At 40.6% G+C, this 22,652-nt stretch overlaps 1 protein-coding gene across 3 annotated transcripts; it reads right to left on the bottom strand.

Moving 5' to 3' along the window:
- Positions 1–73: 73 nt before the first annotated feature.
- On the bottom strand, positions 74–22,009 carry lrrfip2 (leucine rich repeat (in FLII) interacting protein 2). Of its 3 annotated transcripts, XM_054600171.1 has the most exons (27): positions 21,471–21,739; positions 20,433–20,593; positions 14,754–14,840; positions 14,265–14,327; positions 13,422–13,481; positions 13,240–13,278; positions 12,946–13,017; positions 12,090–12,137; positions 11,894–11,962; positions 11,570–11,659; positions 11,070–11,126; positions 10,679–10,732; positions 10,491–10,547; positions 9,930–10,001; positions 9,535–9,648; positions 9,087–9,128; positions 8,603–8,734; positions 8,228–8,299; positions 7,222–7,392; positions 7,012–7,104; positions 6,492–6,584; positions 5,703–5,804; positions 4,207–4,339; positions 3,849–4,019; positions 3,680–3,759; positions 3,463–3,567; positions 74–1,143 (listed from the first exon to the last, which is right to left on the bottom strand). In XM_054600171.1, the coding sequence occupies exons 2-27, from the start codon at positions 20,520–20,522 to the stop codon at positions 1,033–1,035; spliced, it is 2,277 nt and encodes a 758-aa protein (XP_054456146.1). In that variant the 5' UTR covers positions 20,523–20,593; positions 21,471–21,739; the 3' UTR covers positions 74–1,032. The 3 variants fall into 3 exon arrangements, with proteins under 3 accessions (XP_054456146.1, XP_054456147.1, XP_054456148.1); XM_054600172.1 differs by lacking the exons at positions 5,703–5,804; positions 6,492–6,584; positions 9,535–9,648; ... (10 more) ...; positions 14,265–14,327; positions 21,471–21,739 and adding an exon at positions 21,838–22,009 and having other exon boundaries at positions 331–1,143; XM_054600173.1 differs by lacking the exons at positions 5,703–5,804; positions 6,492–6,584; positions 8,228–8,299; ... (11 more) ...; positions 14,265–14,327; positions 21,471–21,739 and adding an exon at positions 21,838–22,009 and having other exon boundaries at positions 331–1,143.
- Between the last annotated feature and the right edge of the window lie 643 nt (positions 22,010–22,652).

Genomic DNA, 22,652 nt, shown 5'->3' with positions numbered 1-22,652 from the left:
AGTTTGAAACACCTAAAAGCATGGAAAATTAAATGAGTGAAAGAAACCTGCTAATTTATTTCCATGACTTATGCTATAGTAATTGTGTGTCTCTTTATTCCATTCACATAGTCTGTAACTAAAGCCAGAGTTAAAAAACAAAAAAGGTGAATTCATAATGTGAAATAGCCATAAGGCCTTGTCTTTTGCTTGACTGATTAAAAACTGCAACAAAACGAGTGAGATTTACTACTCATTCACACACGCACACTATACATATAAATAATACTGACAATAATGACTCTGATTTAAAAAAAAAATTGAAGTAAAAAGGAAAACTGCATCAGAAAAAGATTCAGATTACAGTTCTGTAAATTACACATTTATTTTCAAGAAATCTTTTAAATATTTGAAAAAATTCAATGAAACCGCAGCAGAAACAGTTGGTTTAACATTTTTTTTTTCAAATAATAACCACCTTTTTAAATACATCTTTCTGTACCTGTTAAAAACAATTATTGTTTCATTGAGCGGTGCGAACCCCCAGTCTCCTAGTGTGAAAAGGCACTTCACTGTGTGAGGGGAAGCTGGGAAGGTGCAAGGCCGGAGCAGCCGTGAGGGTTGAATAGTTTAAAAGCATCATTATACTCATTCATGCAACTTATCAAAAAAAACAAAAAAAAAAAAAGTACAGCCAAGCACCCAACCAGAGAGATAAAATCTCATGGATAACATGATGTAGTAAAAAGCTCTGGAAAATTATGTAGTGACTAGAGAAATTTCTCAGATGCATCTCCCAGCAACTTTATAGTTTTATTAGTTAAGTTTCTGAGTCATCCCTCCAAAAACACTACCAGACAAAACCAATGCTTCCGGTTTAAAAAAATGACACAGTTCCGTTTGTTGCCTGTGCTACAGTTTTTTAAGTGTTTTGGGTTAGCTACAATTCTTAAAGTGTTACGGCTAAAAATTGGAAATGTGCTCCCGACGCAATATGGCAGTCAGAGGTCTGAGGTGCGAGTTTAAGGGCTTCTGTGGTGACGCTGCCTTGCCTCACTGCTGTGACAGAAGGGCATTCCTGTTGGCCTTCATCTTCTCAAGGCGTTTTACTAGATGGTTGTTGGTCATCTCCATCTCCTCGTTCTTATCTAGAGCTGTGCGAAGCTGTGGGGGAACAGAGGGGAGAAGTTTTTTTATTTTATTTTTATTCAACCTTTATTTAGCCTGGAAAGATCCATTGAGATCAAGGTCTCAATTTGGATTGTGCCCTGGTTCTAATTGACACAGACTCAATTCTACTGAACTGTATGTGTAATGTCACGAGTATTACCCATAAAGTCCAGTAGAGGGTGTGTGCTTATAAAAGTTTACAATAGCGTAAAATTCTTATTAATAATGTAATAATTCGTGTAAATTATAAAACAATAAAATATTAATAAAAACTAATCCACCAGCAATAGCCATATCATATATACAATGTTTTAAAATCACAAAACAACACGAAAACACCAACCATCAATAATAAATTGTAACATATCAATAATACGGTTCTACTATTTAAAGCATTCACAGACCTCAACATCATATCAATTTAACAAATCTTTGTGCTGAGGGATAAACAGTGTCAAGCTGTTTTTAAAAGGTGGTAGAGGCAGCGTGAATAGATATTGTAGACTGTACGAACAGGTTGCTATTTTCACACAAAAACATGACCTCTAAAAAATATATACCAGAGTTTCACCCTTAACCTTTCAGTAAGCTCATCAACATACATTCATTCATTCAGAAGGACAGCCTTTCATCAATTAATTCCTATACGTTTATAGGAGTTATTCTGTGGGTACGTGTAGGAGGAAACTCCTTCAATTTCGGAACGTAGAACTAGATCTAGAGAATTGCATATATTTTGTTTTTGCTCCATTTAAGACTAAGCTCTCGCAGTGCGTACTAGATCAATTAAAAAAGTTGTCTGGAAAATAGATAACACTCCTCCCAATGTAGATGTGGATAAATAAAGAAGTTTCATCAGCATACAAATGCACCCTTAGCCATTATCAAGGACACATTATTAATAATAAAGTCCTCAGAGCTAAGAGAAAGATAAAAAATATGTGGCAAGGGCCCAACTGACACACATTTAAATCCCCATTGAGTGTCAAAGTTCCAAAAAATGTCTTTTTGATATGATAACTGACTTTGTTCTGCATAATGCAGAAACATTCCTTATACAGGTAACAGGGCGGTGATAACTGAAAGCTGGAGGAAATACTCCACTTGATGAGTACCTCTGAGGCATATTGGTGAAAATAATGTCAATCAAAGAAGATTTGGAGCTACATTTTACAAATGGGCGTGTTGGTTTGGTTATTAATTGAGTCAGGTTTAGATAAATACGCATATCTTTTAATTATCAGTCATTGGGTCAATCAAGGTTAAGATCACCCATAATTAACGATTCAGTTGCTGTATAGTAACGGATAATGAGTCATCAATAGTGCAGTGGAGGGCTGAACAGTGCCAGACAGTCATACTTATTTGGATCAGAGGATAAGATTAGTTACCTGACTCACCAGATGGTTTGTTACACAGAACCATCTGAGAAGCCGTCATTGGCAACTTTTTGGAAAAAGGGCAGGCACTTTCAAAAAATACTTGGCAGATGATGGTTGAACCATCTGTCAATTACATTCTTGTTGAGATAAATCAGGAGAAGATATAACTTTGATATAACGGATGCTATTGCAGAAACTACATAAACCTCATTAGGAGTCGCTGTCGTTGTTTTTAACAAGCCGTCGCCTCTCTGTCTCGCCAAAACTCATTGGTTTAAATATCAGGATTTTCCTGTTGGATCAGAATATTGACATAGTCCAATTAAGAGGTCAGACCTTTCACATACATTTGTAGAAGCCCAAGCCCTTTTCTAGATTGATGCAGATTCTAGCCTAGGAGGCTCTGTACCAGCTAATACAACAGAACTACACTTCATTATAGTCACAGATATCAAATTGTTAAGGGATATCCCATTTGGTCTCTGACTAGATCTGTGAATTCTCAAAAAAGGAATGCATGTTTATCCTTGTTACAAGCAACACTACTAGAAGGCCTCTCATGAAGCTTGTGCAAGTAATAGAGGCGGGTCCGGTAGGTAGCAGGAAGTAATTTAAAGCACATTTAACTAGAGATACGATACCTGGGTGGGGCATTACCGTTTCAAGATAGAAACAGGTGGAGACATTAATTAGCAGGAAGTGAAAACTTATTTTTTTCTGGGGTGGATACCGTAACATGCAAAAGGGAGGGTCTGGCCGGGATACAGTTAAAATTGTCTACAAAAAAATTGCCAACAGCAATTCAGTAGTGTTTCAGCTATTTGTGAATGTCTGCACCAGCAGTCCATCGCCTTGCTGTGAGTGGGGAGAGTTACTTTCAGCCTTCCTCATTTCAAGTTTCATGTTATAAAGCGCATGTCTGTGTCTTTACCTCTCTTTGAAGTTTCCGTTTTTCCGCTTTAAGTTCGTCTTCTACTTTCTCCGAGTTGTCTGATGATGCCTTGTACCTGGACACTTGCCCTTCAAGTCTGTTAATCTGGAAAATGGACACAAAAAGAGTACAATTTGGTGACTTGGTGCCACAAAACATACTCAACTTTTCACTACTACTATTATTTGGTTTGACAAGACATTTCTTATTAACTTACATTTTGTTCCATTGTACCCATTTCCTGTTCTGCTTTAGAAAGCTTGAATTTGTATTCACTAATCTGTCTGTTGGCATCTCCTACAGAAAAAAAACAGAAACCAGTGAGTTTGAAAATACAAGTGTTCAAACCATCTGTGTGCAAATACATAATCCTGAAGCCAACTTACTCTGCATCTCAATAATGTGCAGGTCTGTACCGTTTTCCATCCTCTCCCCGTCTGTGTATGCACTGTCCATCTTTGTGTGTTTCTGTCTCTCATCCTCCAGCTGATTCTTCAGCTTCCTGATCTGAGCCAGCAGTTCATCTTTCTCCTCTGCCAACTTCCGTAGCCTGACATCTACAAGACAGATGGAAAATACATTAAGCTGATGCAATTTACTGTAACATGGAGAACGCTGATTGTACAAACAGGAATTTGTTAAACAAGTTGGCGTGCCAAATGCACTGAAATGTAATCGAGTCGTTTTACTCATTACAGGCATTGTGAAACGTTCATGTGGACAGAAGTTATATCCCTGACTCACCCAGCGGGCCCTCTCCTGCAGACTCCAGCACCTGGGCGGCCTCCTGGGAGACCACAGTGATTCCTGGGGACAGAGGCTCATGGTTGACATCTCCATTTGGTGTGCCGTCTGGGATGATGACCAGCCCATGTTTCTGTGGCGAGTGAACATACGTTACTAAGGACTTGCTCCACTTTCTTTTGTCTAAAAACTTCTCAGAACAGAGGGTATGCACTGATTTAACTTTTTGATATACCACAGCCCTCACAATGCACGAGTAAAGAAAAAACAACAGTTGGCCGCTATGAATGGATGAAAAACAAGAATCTTGAAAAAGTGAAAGCCATGGTAAATGACAATGATCTGTACGACTGAACAGTCATTTGTCTGTGATTGTTAAAATGTGGGGACGCATGAAATACAGTATTGGTGGTTGATATATTATTGGGCCATAAGCAAGAAAATCAAATAATTGGTATTGTACAGCAGAGAGATTGAAACAGACTTGAGGTTATATTTTATATTTATTTACATTTATATCACAGCACTTTGAGCTACTTAGTCTGTATGAAATGTGCTATATAAATAAAGATTATTATTATTTTACTCAAGAAAAAATAAAATATTAGAAAATTTGCCAGTAAGGATGAGCAGATGAATTCCTTGCGGTGTCTGCAGAAGCCATTGCAGAATTGTGACGAGCGACGACTTCAACGGTCCTGCTTGCAGTAAACACCCTTTCCCCTCTTTTCCCAGTCAGACTGCTTTTCACAGCCATAAGGTGCGTGTTATGCCTATACCGTATCGTTAAAACAAGCTTAAAACAATCGCTAATTGTAAGTAATAGCTTAAATTTCCAGCTATGTATCTTAAAATGAGTTGAATTCATGTGGAACACAGCCACACACCAGCAACAGAGGAGAGGATGATGCCACAGGACTGTTGTAGCCAAAAATGAGGGTCCCTGATACACATGCTTATATGAAGTATGTAGCTTAACAATGGGGGCCTAAAGTTGCATTAACCAAAGCCTGAAGGCACAAACTAACACCCCCTTGTCATATCTGAGGCTGTGCCTTGATTTTTGGAGAACCATTCTGAATCGCTTGTACAGTTATTTGCTAATCATCTCTTTTTGCATTTTTAGCTTGTGAATGCACATAGCCGATGCTCACTACTGTGTGTTTGCCACTGTGGGAATGTAATGACATTTATGTACAGTGACATTACATGTTTCCTAATTACAAATAACAAATCCACCTGTAATTTGATATAGTACACTGTAGTCATGGTCAAGTACATGTACCAAATGAGTTATGGAAAACCAGCAAGTAGTGAACAAGTTGTCAAGAAAATAAAATGGAAAGAAAAATAAAGAGTTAGAAGTAAAAAGTGCAACAGAATAGCAGGTCTGATAGCATTAACTGGCTTAGTTCCAACCAAAAGGAAAAGTATAAAAAGTAGTTTTGGGCCAGGATCTCATTCCTCTAATCAGCTGGGACTTTAGGAAGACCTACCTCTCCTGCTTTGGCCTTCCCCTTGATGTCAGCAAGCTCATCTCTGAGCTCGTCTCTCTCATTCCTAATGCAATCAAAGTACTCTTTCTGTCTCTCTAGGGCCTGACCACACAGACAAGAAAAGACAAGAGAGTGGAGAAGAGGCAGAGGAGAAGTTTGATCCACTATGGAAAGACATGTAACACTACAGCAAGACATCTCCCATGCACAAACATGCACTGACTGTGTACATCAAGCCAACAAGAAGGACATAGAAACAAACTACACACACAGATGGGGAGATAAAGAGGCGTGTTGGAGTGCAGGGACTGAAGATACAGGATCCTTAAGGTGGTAGATTTATTTGACTTTGCACTTTGTGAAAACTACAAATAAGTATGATGCTTTCATCACTAAAAGACTGACTACATTACCCCAAAAAATAACTGATCCACAGGTGGAACATGCATGTCATGCTAGAATATTTACTTATTTTTTAGTTTACATGACATACCTAAATAAAACTATTTATATTTCACAGGCTGTCCAGTGCAGACTTTAACACAGTGCCAGTGCACTTGCATTGTTAGCTTAGGTTACAGAATCCAAACCAAAAACCCTGTTATTTCCACATGCAAAATTCCAAACTGTGAATGTGTCCAGGTATGTGCTAATGCTCAAAGGGTCTCCAACATGCAGAGACAGCATGAAAGGCAAAAGAGGTGGATGGACACTATGTCTAAAGGCTGAAAAGCACAACCATCCTTTGCCTCCCATGATCTGTCAGAGCACCCCTGTGGGACCTCCTACCCCAATCTTTTTGTCCTTCCAGTTTATCGTTTCCTGCAGGTCAAACACCTCTCTGGTGAGGGCATCTAACTTAGTCTGCATTCGCTGGCTCTCCTGGAGCGGCGTTGGGAGCAGTGACAAGATGACAGTACAGGACAAGAGCAGAATAGGAATAATTGAATGGAATAAAGACCAAAGGAGAGAAAATGCATATAAAGACATACAGATACAAAAATGAGAGATAGGAACAGGTGAAACACGGTGAGAAGAGCCGAATTTAAGGAGATTATGCTGAGAAAGAAATGAATGATAGTGTTCAGAGTCAGATAGGACAATGAAACAGTTCTAAATGTCAGAAGGGACAGAGAGGACCTATAGGAAGGCAAGTGCCAATCAACCCTTATCAATTTCCTGCAGAACAGAGCCTCCTCTGCAGCCTGCCAAGAGGCACCAACACCTTCCAATGTGTTGACAGAATAGCAGTCTGATATGCTCACGCTGGCAGAAACAGTTTATTTTCCTAATGCAAGGACAGCCTTACCTCTATAAGCTCATCTCTCTGGCGAATTCCCTCTTTCATTTCTTCTTGTTTATGCTGCAGGACTGTACATGTGTGCTTTTGTCTTTCTAGGTCCTGAAACCGTAGACAGAACATTTCAGCCACAACGCTAAAAATATATATTATGCATTTTTTACCTGCATGAAATTGATTTCTGACATGTGGTTGAATACGAAGAACAGTCCATTGTACCTTTGTCTTGTCGTCCAGCTCCCTCCTCATCTCAGCCATGTGTTCCTCCATCTCCTCTATGACGTCCTTTAGTGTGTCCACTTGATAGATGAGGTTGCCTTTGTCGTTGTCCAGCTGTGCATTCGATACCATGGCTTTCTTATACTTCTCCTCCACCTCTGCAAGTGACTCCTGATAAGGTTGGGAGCATGTTAATAAACAGAGTAAATTGGTCTAAAGCACAGTTCACATACCTGCACCAGGTGGGCTCTCTATATAAAATCAATTCCTTGTAACACACATTTGCCAAACATACTACAAAGTACAGATGTCTTTTCTTTTTCTTTTTTTTTTTTTAATAAATGTAAGATTAAGTATACCACCTTTTGTGGACAGGTCATTTGTGACTAATATGTGTGGTGGAAGTGGTGCCATTGACTACGTAATAATAAAAATTCACTGTGAAACAAGACAATTGTGTGAAAAGGGGATCTGAAAGAGAGAACTACAAGTGAACAACCAGGAAACAAGATTGTGAAAAGTGCATCAGCAGTTTGACACTATACCAAGAATTAGGGAGTCAGGTTTGTTAGTAAACTACTCGTAATAAATAAAACATAGTGTTTTTTCTAAGAGAAAGAGAAACTGAAAGTGACTGCAGAAGTCAGCCAGAGGGCCATCCAACACTGTGGCAATGAAAGCCTGGGTGCAAGAAGAGCCTCAGGACTGCTATCTGTCAGCAGGTGGAGCATTTTAACCCTTCTTCTTAAGACTTTGAACGCAGCTGAATTGTGGGAATGTCTTCATCTCAGGGCACGACCAGTGAGTTGGATCAAAACAGAAAGTGAGGGAAGATCATGCAAAAGAACGATCAATTCACACGGGGAGCACGCAAAGACACGACTGTGGAGTTAGGAGCCAAGGAGGGGCTACAGAGGGATACGAGTAGGGAGGCAGGGGGGGTTAGTGACACCATACTGCTCCCAGAGCACAAGAGAAGGCATGCTGTGAGCTCAAGCCCCTCTACCTTCAGCTCTTTAAGCCCTTGCATGTACCGCCCTTCTACATCCTGAATCTGGTCCTTTAGTTCATAGATATCCTGTAGAGCAGATGAAAGGAATGGTTGGGGCATCAGAGAGGGTGGGGAGTTTCAAGGAGAGATAACAAAGCACCCATGCTGCCATCTCAAAAACAATCTAGCTGGCATACACCTGACCAGGGCACCCACGTTTAAAAAGGAACAGCTTCACAGGACACATGTCACGTCCATAAAGAAAAACGGTTAAAGCAGACAGAGGGAGGGCACAACAGAGTTCAATTGAATTAATATCCTAGCATTTTTTCCTCAGTATATTCAGTCGCATGTATGGAAGTGTGACACTGTGTGTATTGTACACCTTACCCTAAGTTCACTCAGACTGGTGTCGGGGTCATAGGCGCTACCCGTGTCTGCGCTGCCCCGCCGTGACGAGGTGCCACCAAGTGATGCTAACGTGGCTGCCGAGAGGCCTGGCGTGGCACATCGGGAAGACGGCTGAAAACACAAAGTACCAACTCCAGTCAGAAAAAATAGCGCAGCACAACTCAGTCACCTGATATTGAAGGGCCCTTAAGTGATGCTTCCCAAATCAAAACAAATATAGTCACTGTTGAATGCTGAAGTGTATTTTATAAACTTGACAAACTTGCTAACAATCTCCACAGGCTGAGTATATGAGCCAGAGAATGTTGGTGTATTGTGTTTATATGGTTGATGCCTAATATGGCATAGAAATCAATTTATTGTTCAGTGGGAGATTAAACCTACTGACTAATGCATTGCCTATGTTGTGAGCAGGGAAGAATTTGAATGCATAAAGTAAAAATCTAAATAATGATGCACTCACCCGACTAAAATCTGTATACTGCTTGTCACATTTTTCATCCAGCTGAAAGAAGAGGAGAAATATTATAAAAACAGATCATCAGTAGTTTGAGAACACCCATCCTGTGATGTCATGCTTGGAGTCGTTTCCTCATCTGTAAATCAGGGAGTTAGTCAAAGAGTTAATATGAGTCTCGGATAAGTGCTGCATGTTCACAGATCATTAAGGGTTGACAACAAAACACGCAAATGAAACACTGAGTGAATCACACCACTCTGTTAAAGTAGATTTTTCCTCCATGCTGCTGCACACTGCAGTCACATCCGCTTCAGCTGAACTTAAACCACTTAACTTATTTATAGTCAATAACAACACACTGTGGGATGAGTTTTTAAAACCAAATGTTATTTTTGAACCATGCATCATTGGGGATGCACTGCACTTCCCAGCACACAACTTAGACACTTACAGCGTCCAAATCCGGAATGCTCAAATCATCAAGGTCAGACACAATACTGCCTCTCCGGTTGGTGCGGCTGAAATAATCAGCAGCCGACTCACTAATGTCCGAGAAGTCAGACGACTGCTTACAACACACAGGGGAAGAATATAGAGGTATAGGCAGAGAAATAAAGAATAACAGAGGGCCAACGAGTAAAGACGATCAGTGAGGAAAGGAACAGAAGGAAAGCCATATAAATGACATATACAGCCAGAAGAGAGCACTGTTCAAGGTCAAGGCGCTTAAATTGCATTGCTCTTGTGTAGTACAATAGAATAAAAAAACAGTTTGATCTTTGATTACTACTGTGATAGAATGAAACATCAGTCTCGATTTTGTAGAGCCCAGTCCCTACAGCTCACCACACTGTCCCTGCGGCCTCTGCTGAAGCGCTCCTGGGACACGCTGCTGACAGTGTCATCATCTGAGGAAGACTGAGAGGAATACGCACACACATAAAAACACACACGCACAAGATGAGGAGCCAAAGTAATGTAGGATAGATACATGCCCAAGGCTTTCTCCGACACACACACACACACACACACACTTCTTGTTCAAACAGCAATCCATAGACATCCAGAAGCAGTTGGAGTATCAAACAGATCATTGGAATACTTTAAAGACTCTAACACTATACGTAATGCCAGGTCATGCAATAAGCAACATTTTGTCAAAACACCAACTGGAGCTAAGTTAGAACATCTTAGCCTGTACAGCACTGCAACAGAAATCCTTAAATCACACACTTAATCAATCCCTAACACAGGCTGTGGCCTGCTTGGTTTGGGTGATCAACACTGTCCCTAGGAGGAGGGAGGACGTTGTGCTGAGAAGGGACGAGGGGAAGCTTGTTTATAGCAGGCATCTGTGTGTGGTGTTATCTGACATCATGCGGGGTGTGGTGGTTTTAAGGTGCTCACCACAGGGCTGCTGCGGGTGGAGCTGGCTCCAGAGGAGTACCAGCTCAATTCAGAGGGCTGTGGATGGGAGGAGGAGGACATCATACGGGATCGAAATGAAGACAGACATCAGGCCACATGCACAACAGTTAGCTGCTGTGGGGGTTACATTGCTGTAACGCTGTTTGACAAACATTCAGAAGACTTACAGCTCTCGAACTGTTCCCCGAGCCGTAAAGACCGGCCTCGTCACCAATAGAGGCCTAAGGGGCACACGTGGGAGACAATGCAGGGCTCAGCAAAACACAAGGGGGAGCATGAATTTTTGATGAACTAGCTAAGTAGGTAAATAAGACAAACTTTCTCTGAGCAATGCCATTTGTTTCAGAGCTCTAATCAAAAGCCCTAGCCTCACGCAAACTTCTGCCTTATCTAACTGAAGAACCAATCTCTGGCCACCGCCAAGTGCTCAGAGAGTCCAGGAGCTAAATATAAGCGGTCCCAGCCAAGCTGGGCATCCTATCAGATGTATGTGGCCACGAGAGGGGGAATGTTTACTTCTGAAGGCAACACTAGGCATGCAGAGAAATAGAAACTGACCATGCTGTAGCTGCGAGGCAGCCCTGTGCCAACGGTGGAGGACGAGGAAGTGGTGGCCTGTCAGAGAAGAGGGGAGCCGGGAAATGTCAGTTTAGAGGACAGAGGAAAAGCTGCATTTGGAATGTGAGGTGGAGTGAGAGAGACTAAAGAGCTGCAGAAAGGGGAAACAGGATTTAGGGCAAAAGTGTTGAGGAGCAGGGAGGTCAAGTGACACTGTCCCTGTTGAATGTTTTAATACTTGTAGTGCACCACCTTTGTCAGTCAGAAAGTAATTTACGTATATTCAAATGATCACAATCCTTTTGCTTTTATACTTTTATGCCACAAACAATGTCCCTTATTGCAGTTATATAATAAGTTTGTTAGGCATATAAATGTCCAATAAACTAGACCATGGGGATAGTAATGTACTGCTTCAACTGGCTCTGGTTTTACCAAGTGTCCACATCAGCCTGTGTATAAAGGGGTTTAAAGTTGACAGCACTGTCAGAGGGACCAACCCGAGGCTGATAGGTGGAAGTGGAGGGAGGAGGTGTTGGTTTGGTCTTCATTAGGCTGGTGTAGTTCCTTTGATCATGGTAAAGTCCAGTCTGGAAGGGTAGTAACATAAGGTGACCTCAAGTGTCAGACTACTATCTTTTTCAGACACATTTAACATGACTTTGCCAACATCAGCTTGACGCTTCACAAGGCAATGAATAGTCAATCTTATCAGGGTTAAAGTCGATCAGCAGTAATTCACCACCACACGCCACCATCATTAGTCTACACTGCCTTCATGCTTAAGGCTGCAGAAGACACAAACACTAAAGGAGTAGACTGACCAGCAGGTCTTTCCTCGAGGAGCTGGATGAGGCCCTTTTATGGCCATGCAGGTCATTGTACACAGAACTCTGTTCAAACCAGAACAAAAAAAAAAAAAAAAAAATGCAACAAAAAAATTGCAAAAATTAGACAGGAAAAACTACAGGAAAAGCGTTGACTCAGTGATAAGCAGCTGATCATCACATAGGTACATACAGTGGAGCGGGAACTCTTGAGGGTGGAGCTAGAGGAGAGGCCATCAGACTGAAGAGAGAACAGGAGTCACAAGAATTATGATGATCAAACATCTGAGGATCTCTTAGGTTGCGGTTAGGTGCCCACCAGCATCACACACCCCACGTGTCTCACTAGGTTAGTTGTTCAACAGGCAAAAAGAATCCAACACGTCTGCAGATCAAGCAAAGGATGCATTTTTTTATGACCTGTCAAGGCCACAGTGAAGGAACAAAAACATCTGTCAGTGGCACTAATTATGATGGTTGTGTGATGTTGTTAATATGATGTTGAAAAAACGCAGTCAGCCTTAAGTTTTTTGTATCAACAGATGCAAATGCGGATGTAGTAATCCTGTTGAAAACAGCTTTGAGTTTCTGCGTTTGATGGTTCTAGGTGATAACTGCACTAAAAGTCTTAAACTAAAAATGTCCAGATCTTTAAAGGCTGAAATTTAAAAAACTGATTATTCGATATATATTTTAGCGTCAGCCCATCAGAATCACACAGCAAAGCATTCAAATATGATAAAGGGAGAAATGCATTGTGGAAAATAAAGTGCAACAGTTGTCTCCAACAGTCACCTCAGTGACATGTCTCTATCCAAGTATAACCTAATCTGTTATATGTGAATCTCCGATATGAAAAGGGTAACACCAAGGAAATTTGAAATCTGAAAACAGCTGGTTGCTTCCAAGCACATCCTTTGGAGTCTAAGTTAATTCTGCTTTGCACAATAAAGTTAGCCAGACATGAACTTCAGTTACATGCTGAGAATCCAGATATTCAATCAGTTGCCAAACACCACACATGTACACATTATGCACTCACAACGCACCAACACATCTTTTCTACGGGAACTGGATCGACTCTTAGACCCCAAGTCACGTGTTGCTGATGATGCGGTTGACTTCAAATTAAAAACAAACAAAAGCTAAAATTAAGAGAAATCCACACTTTGCCAACCATTTTATGACGGAAATAAACATTACCAATTAAAAGTATGTCACTCAAATGCATTAATTAAACAAGTACTCCCCTAACAAGAACAATAGCTTTTCACACATCTGTGTGACCCTGTGAGAGCTCAGTCTTAATAAGAACTGCCAGGGATTTATTATGTATTACGCACCCTGTAGCTGCGAACTGACGTGACATCATCATCCAGCCCCTGTTGATGTGGAAAAATGGAGTCACAGCAGAAAAGCAGACAGAGAGGAACATGGGTGATGAGAGTTTAACTGCAGGATTAAAGGATACAGAAGAAAGGAAATACAGGCAGACAAAGAGGAAGTATATGGGGGAGATACAGACCCGGCGATGACGGCTGCTTGATATACTACTACTAGAGCCTCTGGCTTTTTCTGAGTCAGCCTGGAGTAAGGAAGGAAAGTTGGGAAAGATTACAGAGTGAAAGTAGAGAGGCTCAGTAACAGGGGTGAGCAAGGTCACTGCAACGCTCAACAGTTGCTATGCAAAGACCAAACATGCACAACCACTTTGGTGATCATGTTTATAACCAAATAGATGTCATAAACATTTGCAAATGTTATCCTCTTTAAGCATGACAGCAGCAAGATTAGTGATATACAAAAACAGTTAATGCACATTTCCGTCTCTTTTTTTTTTTGTTAAAGGCAACATAACTGCACCCAATGAAAATCTCTGCTTCTCTTTCTTGCATCAAAACACACACACACACACACATCAAACACACACACACACACACACACACACACACACACACACACACACACACACACACACACACACACACACACACACACACACACACACACACACACACACACACACACACACACACACCATGCAAAAGTTGTTCATCAACATTCAACAGCCTCCATCTTTTCTGTAGCAGCTGGAAGTTGGCGGAGTAAAATTTAACATCCAAACCACCTACTTGCATGCAGACTCACCCACCCTAAATAAAGTCAAAGGCTTGCTCTAGGAAAACACACAGCCACAGATTACGGTGTCTCCAAAGCAAATTCACTGCTGAGGCATATTTCTACAGTGAGGTACACTGTAGTCTGGGAGTCAAGTGTAGCTAAATGGTCAGGCTTGACTGGCGCTCAATCCCACACAACAGGCTGTGTTAGTGGAGTAAGAGGCTGCAACCCTCTTGTGCTTTCCTACCATCCACTGGTGGATCTGACCCCATTTTCTGTTACTGCTACTGCTAGATGAGTGGTAAGAACGCTGGAGAGGGGAAGAAGTGCCAGGAAAAACCAAAGACATACAATCATACTTCACTCAAAACTGCTGAAAAGTAAAAACTGTGTGACATTCACTTCAGGAATAGAACTTTTGGTTTCATCTGTGGACATGCAGCACTTTCATTTTTCTTTCTGTGGGTACGTGTTTATGTGTATGAACAGTCAGATTTATCGAAAAATGTCTTTCAAGGCATAAGGCCAAGCAGCTCCTCTGCACCTGAAACTATGGAGGAAGATGAGTAGCTTGCCAACAAGGAGTCCATTACTGTGGTAAACAACAAGTAAAAAAATAAACATTTAATCTACAGCTGATCTGTGCTGGGAGCAGCAGATATGGTGCGTTACAAAAGCTTGCTTGATGGGTTGACAGTGCATCACTTTCCAATCAGATCCACTTTTTGTTTTATACCTCTTTCTGCTGCCGCTCAAGTTCCCTCATTCGTATATCCCTGGCCTCTGCCCGAGCCGCCCTCTTCGCTGCAAGCCTCGCCTCCGCCTGTGAGACACAACATGAACACACTTGTTAGCCATTACTGGAAAACTCGTAAAGGTGCCTTTCTCTGGAGGACACACCCAATGAGTGCAAGGGGAAAAAAAAACACAAAGAAGGGAATAGCTTCATCAGAAAAAACAATCACACAGTAGAATTTTCACAAGTTTCCTGTAAGAGAAAAGAGACGGTGGAAAATATACACACGATTGATTAAATTTTTTCGCAGCTTGTTAAGTTTGTTTGACAAGCCCTCTAAGAGCCCAGCTTCTTTCACCAGCTGGAAACCAATTAACCAAACTTCTGCTGATAAGGTTGACTTTATGGTAAAACAAATCTGAAAAATGAAAAAAGAAGCAGAACTGCTTTGTTTTCTCATATATACAATCTAGTTTAGGGGGACAGTTATGGTCAGCATTAGGATAATGTGTCATGGGTGTATTACCTTTTCTGCTGATAAAATGTATTTACTTACAATACATAATGCTTTTCTAAAAACAGAATAAAAAAAAAACACGGCCGTGTTGACTAATTACCACAATTGGACAGGTATCTGTATATATTTTGGGCAATATGTAACAAGAAACTGCAGTACAGAAATGCCAAAGATATATTTAGGTAATTAGAAACAGTCACAGTTCACCCACCAGGGAGCACTATATTTTTTCCACTGTAAAACGTCTCACTCAGTACATATCTTGGTCTTTTATAAACATATTTATGGGGTTCCTTGTGAAAAATGATAGTTTATCCTTTATGTAAAAATACATATTAATATTGGCTGATATATTATTATTATTATTATTATTATTATATTTTTACTCTATCAAATATTGATATCAACCTACTTAATCCACTATTGGTCAGGATATAATATGGACACTGTCCAGCATAAATTCTCAATAGAGTTCATACTGTACAGTGTGCCCTTAGCTGACCAGTTTTGTCCGTGAGTCACAGTCTTGTAGTCCTGTCTAGAGTGAGTGCTTGGGACGCCTCATCACCAACATGTGCTAACCATCAGTTTCAGGAGGGCTGATTTAAAGACCTCATGGGGGAGATGCCAATAGTGCACAAACAAACTGACAGAGAACTACAGGATTATGAGAAAACAAAGTGAGTCACAATATTGCGCAGTCGATAAACATGTAGGCAAATTCAGAACTAGCTGAACCTGAAGCAAAAACAAGTCCAACTCTGACTGAAAGCCAAACTGAGCCAAACAAACACTCCTCTGGGGGGGAATGGGAGAAGATTCATCACACAATTTTCCCCAACCAAGTCAGAGTATGAACAGGAGCTCAGCAGAAGGAGCTAATTTAGGCAACCCCCTCCAGAGCCCTGAGGAGTCACACAGGTGACTATGTAGACTATCCTTCCATTACGTCCATAATACCAATTACATTCCGCACATGCCCGGAAACTGAACATCCCACAAACAAAGAATGGCACACTTGCTTATGGAGCCTAGCCCTTTATCTGTTACTAAAAGACAGTCCATAGATACAGCATGGGGTGTGTACAGTATCTCACAGCAGACAAACACTTTCAGCATTCCAGCTATTTCTTATCTGCACTGCCAGAATAGAAGGCCTGTGGGTATAGGCTATTCCTGTTTCAATACTAGCCCGGGGTGAACAAACACTGTTTTATTATAATGCTGAACAGCCACCCGAATTCAGGTTCTTTTTGCCTTTACACCAAGTGTTGTGTAAAAGGAAATTGTTAAAACATTTTTAAAGCAAAGACACTTGCGGCTGATGATTATGTAGGTTTCAATAGAAGGGGGAAGTGACCTGTATCAGATCATAGTTTTAGTTAAGTATAATAACTATCTTGTTTTACAGTGATAAGCTACTTGAATTTAACTTTCCAAGACAGGCAATGAGTAAAAACCATGATCAAGAATTCTAGTCTGAACAAATTGGGGTTAATGAGTGAGGTTCAGTATTAGCCATTTAGTAGCTAATAGACATATCTTAAATTCCAGCATTGCTAATAAATGTGAACAAAGGAATTTAATCAAATGAGTTGTGTTTCTTTTTCTGTGTGATTACGTACTGTGTAAGATTTTCTTTTATAAAACTGCATGAAACCAAACCAAAACCCAAGATCATCTAAGGTTAAATTACATTTTGTAAAATTCATGCAATGTGGGACACTTGCTACGGCCGCTCTGTGGAATTTGCCAAACATTTAAACTTGGTACAAGGTGAAAAAGGAAGTAGATTTGTGAGGGTATGTAGAGAGAGCAAATGAGAAAGCAGGAGACATGGCTGGCCCTTTGCTCTGCACCTGTTGAGCTGTCTGGCAGTATGACCTGCTATGCACAGCAGCACAGCTGAGCTCTCTGTCTCTGTCCTATCTATAGCCTGGCCTATCCGGCCCCAGCTCTCTGACGGCCATATCATGAGGCTGGAAGGGTAACCTGAGCAGCAGAAGTTCACCATCAAACACACCTCCAGCAATCTGGTTAGTCCAGCAATCCACCATGAGCTCATCTGGAGCTCTCCCAACCATTAATTGTGTCTACTGAGCTAATACCCCAGTTAGGGTATCGCCAATGAAATGGAGGGACTAACTGCTTTTCTGTTTTTAAACCAGTGCAAATTATATTACAAATTACTATTTTTGAGTTTTGGACTGTTGGTTCAGTAAAAAAAAATCCCGAAGACTTCTGGGCTCTAAGAAATCAACAGATTAATCAATACTGAGAATAATCAACACAATATTCAAATATTAAAACTGGAACACTATGTGCAGTGGCCAACAAAGTATGAAATAAACTAAAATAAAAACTACTAAGTGGGGTATGGCATCTCCATTTTCATACTGTGGTCAATATTGCTAAATGTGTGATCTCAACACGCAAATGAAAAAAAAAAAATGGTAGGAAATAAGCTTACAATAAGTATATTAAAAGTAAGGTGCTGATATGTAAACTGAATACTTCCCCAATTAAATATAATACAGAATCGTAACTAGAAATAAGGCCTGGCAGTTTTAACAACAAATACACTGCTTATTGCTAACAACAATACAACCGTCATAACAATTCCCGTCATAACAATCAAAAAAACAAGACATACTACTAAATACTAGGTATTTAAAAGCTAAGTTTAAAACTGCTCCTAAATGCTGGTTGATTTACTTTAAATACATAGATATTCAGCTTTAGAAGGCCAGTACAGCCACTCCAGGTGCACTAAACTGCTCTCTCTTATGCAAATGACTTACCTTTGGTCTCTTTAGCAACAATAAAATGGTATCAGACTCGTCCTGGAAAACATTCATTGCTTGCTTCCAATACAGAAAATCAGGACATTTTAAATGTACAATAAAATTCAACTACTGTATAAAAGCTTGCATTAACAGCAGATGTAGTCGGATCTTACGGACAGTCCTTGTCCATCAGTTGTTGACAAACACCATAAGATGTGCTTTGTTCTCTGCAGCCTGAGCACACTGCTGACTGTCTATAGAGACAGAAAGTCCAAGACTCTCCGTTGCAATAATGACTTGTTGATATCACAAATCAAATCATATGAACTATGAACTATAGCTTCCACAAAACACACACCCTCTGTACACTGATACAAGTCAATGATTGCCTTGTTCAAGTACCATTAGCTCCCTTAGATCCTAATCTAATGGACAACTTGTATAAGATGATCATCTAATTCTAACAAATGGCCACCGTCAAGATTTTTAAGCAAGCTGCTGGTATTTAAAAGGACTGACTGCCCAGAAATGTAAGAGGCCTCAGAACTGAGCTGGTGACGGTGTAGGCTCAAATTCACAGTCATTCTCAGCGGTGATCCGTGCCAAGCACAGGCTGGCTGTAACTCTTCCTAACCAGGCACAGACATTGCAAGGCAGAAGCTGCAGGGTTTTGAAGATTTGTTTGGGAGGGTGGTGATTTAGACACTGACCCCTTGAGCTGCCTGCACATTAGATCTAATCTCTGCTTTGCTCCACAAAGAGATTCAAATTCAGAACCTGACTGGGAGGGTTGGATGACTCATGTTTCTATGACCGGCCTGCATGACTATAAAGAGAGCAAATGGAGCCTTGTGCTTAGTGCCCAAGAATGAGGCACTTCACAGATAAAATATTCTTAAAATGGGCCAAGGAAAATATTTAAGAAGAGACAATTTATCCAGTGTTACATTTCTACCTGTAAACACAAGAAATAATTTGACTTGACCCTAAAGCTTCAAAAACAATCTGCAGATAATGTGGCTTTTTTTCCCTACGTCTGCCAAATATAAAAGACATTTTAACTATGAAAACTGATCTTTGCATTTCATGTTGTAGCTACCTCACTGAAAAAAAAGGCAAAGGAATGGCAGCCCTGCTGTGGAACAAAATGGAATAATCCCAGGGCATGTCGTTACAGGCTAGGCAGCTTCCCTCCTCTACCCGTGTTTTCCCCCCCAAATGAAAACACTACAAGTCAAGTCAATCTCTCTTTGGTCCAAACCAGCTGTCTCCACTCACTTGAGCTGAAACACATTAACCAGCAGAACCTGAATATCCACATATAAGTTTATGCGTCAGAGTCCCATTTGCTGACACAACTCTGCCCACCACATTTCAAATCAAACACCTGGGCGAATTTAGTAAACCAGCCTTAAAACATGACACATTATTTACAAGGTTGCATTTGAATCTGAAATTGCTCCAAATGTGTAAGAATCTATCCAGAGCTGTTTTGAAAGCCGTCCTTAAGACAAATCCTATTAACTAAAATATTCAAATTACACTTGATTATCAGAACTGCTTATGTTCACTCCATCTGCAAATTCTATTTAGCGTATATATGCTCCTTGTTGATTGTTAGTAGTCTCAATATATCACTGTTGTAATGAGTAGTTTTTTTTTTTTAAAGCACACAAGAAATAATCACAATGTTTGCAAGATACAATCTTCAGATTTTTTTTTTTCCTAGACATAATATAAAATAATGTTTTCTGCAAGTATTGCCAAAAAAAACAAAACAACAACCTGCAACCTGCCTGGCAGAAATTGCCGAATCCCAAATTGACCACATTTCGTTTTTTTCCAATCTATTAATTTGAGTTCTTCTTTGTCAATTTCATAAATGATACTTTGTTTTGAGAAAGGTATCACAAAATAGAAACGCATACCATTTAGAAGACGATCAGAGCATGTTTTGTGTTGTTAATGATAATGATACAACATGGACTATAGATACAACTGAAAATAGCCAATATAAACATTAATGTTGTCCAAGCTTTTACAATACATTCCATTTAGGTTATAGCTTAAAAGGGCTCTCTTTCAGCCACAGTGCAGTGTCAGCCACTTTTAATCATTAATGCTGATCTTGGTTACCTCTGTATAATCATGATCCCTTTATATTAAATGGAAATGTGCTGTGATGGTGCTGCTGCACAAATTAACAACCTCTGAGACTGACAAACCAATCTTCCATCTATGCATAAAAAGCCCATCATCTGGATAAGGATAAAGAAGACAATTTGAGTTGGAAAAAAAATCATATTAGCATTGATTAAACAATGCATGCATAAAGCAATGTAGTGTGAATATAGCCTAGATCCATTTTGAACTTACCTCCCGAGCAATGCTACTCAAGGCCTCATCCTCTGCTGAGAAACGGTCTTTCAGGGGGGCACGCTTTCTACCAGAGCCTTGTGTCCCCATGTTGCCTCTGCAACTGTAGCTCCACCAATGATGTGTAAGGCCAGAAAATACACAGAACTGTACGTCAATAGCTACAGGAAAAAAAGCAGACAAAAGACACATATTTTAATGGTCTGTAAACAAAGCCAAGAGGTGATGTGCATTCTTCAGTTCCAACTACATTTCATTGAGTGTGATTGTATGCACTCTAATCTCACTAACACATCTCCTACTTCCATTCCTGCAAAAAAAAAAAAAAAAAAAAAAAAAAAAAAAAAAAACTGCTGCGGCTTACCTGAACCAGCCTTAACATGACTTGCAGGACCACTGCAGCCTTATAGTTCAGCATTTGAACACAACATTCAAATAAACACCAGCTAATGGTGTTTAAAGAGGGAATGAGTATATAAAGCTATTCGTTTTGAAAATGATCTGAAACCATGATTCTGCTGGTATTATAGTATTTTTCATCATCGACTTGATGGTGTATTTGAAGGACATCTTGACAATATTATTAAGATCACAGAGACAATAGAGCACTGTAGCTGGCTGGTGAAGACAGAGGGGAACACGCCTAGTTTGGGACCCAGCTGAGTCAGAAGACCCAAGCGAGGCATGAGCACTCATTGAAGACTTTTGATTATCTGACATCATTCACAATCACCAGTCTGACCACCTCCTGGCTAACAAATCAAAGATAGTTCATGTTCAGTATACAACAGGGTGATGAGTTACTGTTAATATCATATAATAATAATAGTAATAATAATAATAATCAACCACCCTCAGCTCCCTTACTAGACATTTACGTTGAGCTACTCGGACAGCTTCCCAAACACCGACACGTCTAACCTTACAGTCCCTACACTACCATGGCCATTAGGAAAGGGAGACTAGCCTTAACGAGGGTACAGACAACGCTTCGTCCGCGCACTGCCCCGTGAGCGTTAGCTAGCTCGTGATACTCACAGCAACGTTGACTCGGGTTAGCCAGCTCCAGTAGGCTAAGTAGCAGAGCTAGCGTTAACTAGCATTTTGTCCTCTCGAAATTCTCTTTAAAGAGTTAGCTCGCGTTTCCCTTCTCGGTCCTTCCTCCCACTGAAGCAAGCGCTTTACAAGACGAGAACCAGCCACACGGGTACTTTCCCCCGCAACGACCCCCAGCACCGACGCCTTTCTCCGGGAGCCGACGCTGAGGCTAGCTGACCCGTTTAGCTGGGTAGTTAGCTTGGATAGCCAGTCGGGCTAACCTCGACTCTCCTGAGAGGCAGACAGGGCACACGGGCACTGATCCTCCCGTCAGATTTCCCTCCCAAATATATGTATATAACGTTACCTCCGCGACTCCTTCAAATAACCCGCGACACTGCGAAGGCGTTGTCCCTTTCTCCAGGGGGTTTAGTGGACAGCCATTCGGCGTCTCTTCATAGATTGGTAGTGTTTTTGTCCACACTGACAGCTGTCATCAGTCCGCCTTTCCAGCGCTTTCCACTGCCCGCTGGTTAGATCCAAAGGTCCCGGATGTTAGGAAAAATTAGGGTGTGATGCTGCCTTCACGGCCCGTCAGACACCTCGTAAAGACAACTGTTACACTCCACTGGGAGAGAGCGGGTTTCCATTGAGTGATAATGAAAAGGTCTGGTATAACAACATGCTGAGTGACTTTCCAGTGTTGGATATAAAGGGGCTCACAGCATGCAACAAGTTTAAACAAGTAATGACGCTGGTGTTCTTGTACTATATTATTACTCGACTGTAAGGCAGCATTTGTCGCTTCTGCCTGTGCTTCTGATGGATACAATTAAGTTAAGCTCATTGCTTAGCCTATTATGAATTTACCTAGGACCGTCCTTTTTTTTTAGAGTAACTTAATGACCACCCTTTACGTTTTATCTTTTACCTCAGAGAACTTGGCATAGGTATTTAACATATAATATACTTACAGTACCAGTCAAAAGTTTGGACACACCTTCTCATTCAAAGGCTTTTCTTTATTTTTATTTTTAATTTTTTTCTACATTGTGGATTAATATTGAAGACATCCAAACTATGAAGGAACACATATGGAATTATGTGGTAAACAAACAAATGCTCAACAAACCAGAATATGTTTTAGATTTTAGATTCTTCAAAGTTGTTGAATGAGAAGGT

This window comes from Anoplopoma fimbria, chromosome 6 (genome assembly GCF_027596085.1).
Source record: "Anoplopoma fimbria isolate UVic2021 breed Golden Eagle Sablefish chromosome 6, Afim_UVic_2022, whole genome shotgun sequence".
NCBI lineage: Eukaryota > Metazoa > Chordata > Actinopteri > Perciformes > Anoplopomatidae > Anoplopoma > Anoplopoma fimbria.
This window is presented reverse-complemented; position numbering and strand designations above follow the sequence as displayed.